The sequence below is a fragment of the Oculina patagonica genome, chromosome 13 (genome assembly GCF_052425735.1).
Source record: "Oculina patagonica isolate OP01 chromosome 13, crgOcupat, whole genome shotgun sequence".
In the NCBI taxonomy this organism is placed as follows: Eukaryota; Metazoa; Cnidaria; class Anthozoa; order Scleractinia; family Oculinidae; genus Oculina; species Oculina patagonica.
The window spans coordinates 33,251,664-33,257,663 of NC_135770.1; the positions used below are offsets into that span (position 1 = coordinate 33,251,664).

The 6,000-nt window shown below is 37.7% G+C and overlaps 1 protein-coding gene across 1 annotated transcript; it reads right to left on the reverse strand.

The window, feature by feature from the left end:
- Positions 1–2,800: 2,800 nt before the first annotated feature.
- Positions 2,801–3,522, reverse strand: LOC144634300 (uncharacterized). The gene has a single exon (XM_078493218.1). It carries the CDS (start codon positions 3,520–3,522, stop codon positions 2,803–2,805), a length of 720 nt encoding a protein of 239 aa, XP_078349344.1. The 3' UTR covers positions 2,801–2,802.
- Positions 3,523–6,000: the final 2,478 nt, after the last annotated feature.

Sequence of the window (6,000 nt, forward strand, 5' to 3'; positions counted from 1 at the left end):
AATCAAGTATTGGTAGTTGGGTCATGGATGAGCCGCTACCATAAAAACTATGTGTGAAGCATCGGAGTAGAGGTATGCACTCTGCGGCAATAAATCAATAAATACTCAAGAACTCAACAGGGATCTGATCACAACTGGATCTCAAGTCTGTCATAGTATAAACCATTGAAGACAATAACGGTAAACGTATTTGATACAGTCTAGCGATCTTTTATCAGGGGAGCAAAGGAATTGAAGGAGGGGGGGGGCTTTGAATTTTTTTCGACTACCAAAGGGGGGGGGGCTCCTAAAAAATTGAACCGCTAGCGGGAGGGGGTTGCTAAAGTTTCAAGATTCAAGTTTCAATATCTTCATCCCCCCCTCCCCTTGTATGAACTTCCCCTAAGGTTACTATTGTTAGCGGCTATTAATTTTAACAATTTTTTTTTTCTGAGTAAGATTTAGCAACTATTTAATTTAGCAATATTCCAAAAACTTAAAAAATAGTTATATCGTGTCAACCAGTTTTTAATGAACGTATAGCTAAGATGGAAATAAATGTTCAGTAAATGAAGAAACTTTCCTGATATAAAATGAACATTTGTATTAACTGAAAGAACAAAGTTACCGGTATCCATTTGTTAATGAATTTTTCAACTTGACTATGTTAAAGTGTGTGCTCATTTAGGCCAGGGCGGAAAGGGGGGACCAAGAAGGTACTTGATTTTAAAGAGTAATAAATTTGTTCAAGACAAATTTTAAATTTACAAATACTAAATTTAGCGATTTCCGCCCAACTCACTAAAATCCCTAAAATGTTAAAGCCACTAACAATAGTAACCTTAAAGTAGTTTTTTGTGCATGTCCAGGGTTGTAGCTAGCCGTTTGCAATTTGGCCCCTTTTATTGATAATAAAGATAAATAAAAAAAATTGCTTACACTTGATGGTTTGCATTGTCCTACAGGTTATTTTAACAAGGCACATAGTATTTTGAATTCATTTATAGATTTACCAAAACAATATCCTGCAATACAACACATCACTGAACTCTGTATGAGGCTAGTCTGTCAAAAGGTGTTTTCAACATGTTTCAACTATCACTTACGTTTACAAAAATTGTAATTTCTCAGCAAACATTTAAAATATTGGCTTATTCTGGCTTTCAGTTTTAAATACCACATTCACGACTTTGCTCATAGAGCCTTTGATTTATCTTCTTGGTTGCTCCGATGTTCACCTTTGAGGGGATTGATATGAAGATCCACAAATGCTGAAAGTCTGATACTCCACTTACACCAAGAACACTATATCCGGTGCCAAACCTCCTATTTCTGTTACAAGACAACGTAAATTCGCTATGCCGTGACCCTCGAAAGCTCGACATGTTGACAGATTTCCTCGAATATTCTTCCCTTTGAGAGCGTTTCACGGTTAATTTAATAAAAAAGAACATAATGTCTTATCTACCACAAAGTACCAGAAGAGAGACGGTTCTATTCACAAACATCTCTGCATCAGCAACTTTAGTAAATGAACGAAGGTAACCCAGGAAAATTCCACATTCTTAACTCGTTGTTCGATTGAGACTGCCCGCCATCTTTGATATCACTCATGCGAAGCGAGATATCAAAATAAAATACGCCTGGACAATGAGAAAGAGCTAATACAAAATATAAGCGAAAAAGATTATTTCTCCTTGTTTTAAGGAACAAATATATATTTTTAACATCAAAAACTAAAACATTTGTAACACGTACGCGTGGCGAGTTTGAGGCTGTGAATTAGACTTGTTCCCAGTCCCTACTTATTTGTTCCTCAAAGGTGTTGAAAGACTGGGGAGAAATGATGTCATGGCTTCCCTTGATGCAATGCGTTCTAGTCAAATCCGTTTCAGGTGCGACTGGGAACGAGTCTGGATGTGAATCACGCAGCCTTTTGTGACCGAAAAACTGTTAAGGTCATTGCCCTGTATTGCATTGCGCATCTTTACTGCGCAGAATTTTACGCGTAATTAGCGCGCGCACATAAACAAAATGGCGGCTTTTTTCTATGCGGCTTAGTCCGCGAGAGAAGTAAATTGTCGCTTTCTCGTAAACGAGTCTGGTGGCCTATCAATTTTTTCTCATATTTTGGGTGTAGCGATCAAATTCTTTCTGTAAAATGAAAACAGATCAATTCTTGTGTTTGAAAACTAAATAATCGCTAAAAACGTGTACTTTGCTAGTACTCGCAGAGGAATTTTAAAGGAATTATATGGAATATACAAGGTCTTCCCGCTCCTAAACGAATCTGGTGACCCCCCTTTTTTATTTCAAAATTTAAGTTCCCTTAAAGTAATAAACCAGTAGGCGAAGTTTGGTTAAAAATCTATGTTCAGTTCTATTTCAGGGTAATGACCTTAAATTGTTTTTGTTGTGTCGTATGGGTTCGGTATTATCGTGAGTACACAGTGAAAAGGCAAGCGTATAAAATATCTAGCAAATCTGCATACACAAAGCTAAGTTTTTTTTCTGGTCACGGAAAACAAGCGTTTTTGTTTACTAATTGGATACAACGTTAGCGTTAGGGTTAGCGTTAGGGGAGTAGATAATTGACATCCAATATAAAAAGTTCAAACTCACGATCAAAACTCTGCCTTGCTCTTTTGGTTGCGTGATTGATGAAAGCACTTAGGCGGAAGTAATTATAAACGCTTCAGCTGTTTGCTTCTGTTTAACAGCGTAATTATTACGCTGTTATACAAGTGGAAACATATCAACAAAAGCAAATATACCACTGATTGTAAAACTAGAAGCATTCTCGAAAATGATGGCGAACTCTGATCAAAGACCAAAGAAATATAAAGCGCCGAAAAGAACGCACAGAGTAGCAAGAATTACAATTAAGTTGGATCTTAATTCCTGACGGCGTTTTGTTAACCTTCCTGAGGTATCTGCTGTTCCAGAATTTTGCCATGGAAACGGCTCTTGCTCCGGAATATCGCATCCAAGGAATTTACACAAAGGTTCCCAGCCTTGTTTCACGTTGAAAATCAACAACTTCTCCTTAGGGATAACCGCTTGTACTCGCTCATTATGTTCGCGATATTTCTTCGTAAACAGAACAGTGGATTTAGAGTTTAAGCAGCCAAAAGCAGCAGAGTTCATCACATCTAAAAGTGCATAGAATTTACGGTGTAACCAGTACCTCAGCACAATTCTCGTCAGCCAATCGCACCCTTTACAATCCACTTCTTGTTGTCTAGCCCAGCTTCTCGCCCAAACATCCTCGCTGTCTCGAATGGTTAGAACAATCTTTGCATTTGGGAAAGCCTCGTATATTTCTTGAAACCAAAACGCTGCTGGCAGGTCAGTCACCGCATCAACATCTTTGTACATGGACGCGAAGTGCAGTTGTTTTCCACCGTAATAAATATCGAGCCATTCATCACCGTGGATGCCCTGATGTTCCATCCAGTCGTACACTGTAAAACCAAGCATTCGTAAAGCTTGAGCCATCGATGTAGTTCCTGTTTTGCTCAGTCCAGCACAGATAATTTTCATGTTTCTTGTCGGGTGAAGGCGGAATTTAGAGTAACGGTTGAATACCCGGCTTCAAAAGGATAATTGGACGAAAAATCTCTGGTGATGCGTGACACTTGGTTGCTAATGTTATAGGACTGATATTTTAGACAATAAATACAGTCACCTCTCTCTCTAAAACGGGCACCGTCGGGACCGGCTCCAACTGTCCGTTTTAGAGAGGAAAGGTGTCCGTCTCTAATAAAGGGAGTTTAGTTACAGTAAAATGACTGAAAATCGGCAGGGACGGGACCAATACCACGCAGGTGTCCGTTTTAAAGAGGTGTTCGTCTTATAGAGTTGTCCGTCTAATACGAGAGTTGTCCGTCTTATACACAGCATGAAAACATACCTTTACCGTGGTGTAAAGCTCAAATAAAGCTGGCGTAAATTTGGAATTTAATCAGCTTCACGCTAACTTTACATTTTTTAAAGCTGACCTTTATGCCAGCATTACACTCAAGTTTAAAGGCAGGGTAATGGGACTTCTTTACACCAACTTTAAATCACATTTACACATGGTAGCGTAAAGATTGGTTTAACCAACTTTTAACAACATTTAATTGATGGTGTAAAGTTGGATAACCAACTTTAAACCAGATTTAACCACCTTTAATTTCACGCAAATCCCACCCAATTTTCATGCTGTGATAGAGGTGCTCGTTAAGAGAGAGTTGACTGTATCAAAAAGTGCCATAAATTTGGATAAATTTGCCATAAACTTGGAACACGGACGTTTCGGGTATGTAACCGTTTATCAGTGTGAAGGGTTATGCTGTTATAATGACGTTAATCTATTTACGAATGCTTGGTTTTACTGATGAAGGGTTATACACCCGAAACGTCTGTGTTCCAAGTAACATTTTATGGCACTTTTTGCTATTTATTGTCTAGAATATCAGTTCCAACATAACGTTATCTTTTGTTTTTCATAAAGGCTCAGTTTCGAAATGTCAAAGTTGCCGCCTGATTAAAATTCGTAAAGTATTCTGCATGAAAATAAATTAATTTATTATCTCAAGTGGTAAAACTTTCGTAAATGTTTTTTTTTAATTTTTAAGTATGAACTAGACTAAAATAGCAACACACTTCTTGTAGGTTGTTTGCACTTGCCGCTCTGGTACCAAGAACAATTTCTTCAAACATTTCTCAAAATTTTCCAATTTTGACCCGGAAATTAATCCAAGATATTTTTGAGACCTTCGTTATTGACATTTTCTGTCTGAGTTAAGGTCGCGCAGGACCCTTGCAATCATTAGTATGTATTTATTTAAAGAGTATGCACGAACTGCCGGACGACTGAAGCCGACAACAAACGAAATATTCATGAGAATATTTGTTTTTAAACTCTTTTGTACAAGTAATTACTAGTAATTGTTCTCAGCTTTGTGCCACGTGCGTTGGAACATAGGGAATTATCATAATTAGATTCACAGCTTTGAATATATCACACGTTGTTGTAAACATTGACTCGGAAGGTCTTCGGAAGCCTCAAAGCCTGCAATTTTGTGTCCAAGTTTTCTCCGCCGATATAGAATTTCAAGAGTTGATTCGCGAGGAACATAAACTTGGTGTACTCTATTGTGCTATGACTAGAGCGAATTTTTAAATTTCCTTCTCAAAATGAAGATAGCACGTTTCAAAGTTAAGATTTCACATTTTTGCTCTCTTAGAAGCCATTAACTTGTAGCAGTTTTTGAAATTGAAAATTTCGTTCTAGCCATAGCACAAAAGAGGTTAAGATTTATCACTAGGCTATATAATCATTTAATTTGGTGCGCTGTCCTACCCGAAAACTTGGACACAAAATCGCATTATCTGCATTTAAACGTTTAAGGGCTTGTAACATCACAGACAAAGGTCATCTCTCAGTAAAAGGACAGTCATGGTGTAATTCCATCATCCCCGAATATCCTTGTTAAATTTTAGAGGAATCGATGTTCAAAATGTAGCGAATTAAAGCTTTACAAGATAGCACTCCGTCAAGAAATTTGGCTAATGAATTTATTAATGAGCAAGGGTCCCGCGCGACCTTAAAATCGTTGCGTAACGACACAAGTAGCGAGGGAAACTTGAATAAAGCAAACATCTTTCTTGTATAGTGGAGTGATATCAGTCATTACATGTTCTACAGAGAATAATGTCGTCTTTGGATTATTCAGAATTTCTTCATCGCATATCTGTGAATGGAGTAACCACTTTGGATTTTGGGTGATAATTGTAGAAGATCAAAGGTTATAACAGATATTTTCGGTTGCTGCTAATCTATTTACCGGAAATTTCCAAGAGTACGAATCCATCCTCGAATAGCGGTAACAAAATTTCCGCACGGTTGTTAAGAAGGAACCGACCCTTCCAATTAATACAGAAACGATGCTCAGGAAGAAGCAACCTCAAACATAACATGTTAAAAGAAAATCATGATTTTATAGAAACTCCTCTGACTTGGCTTTTCTGTCT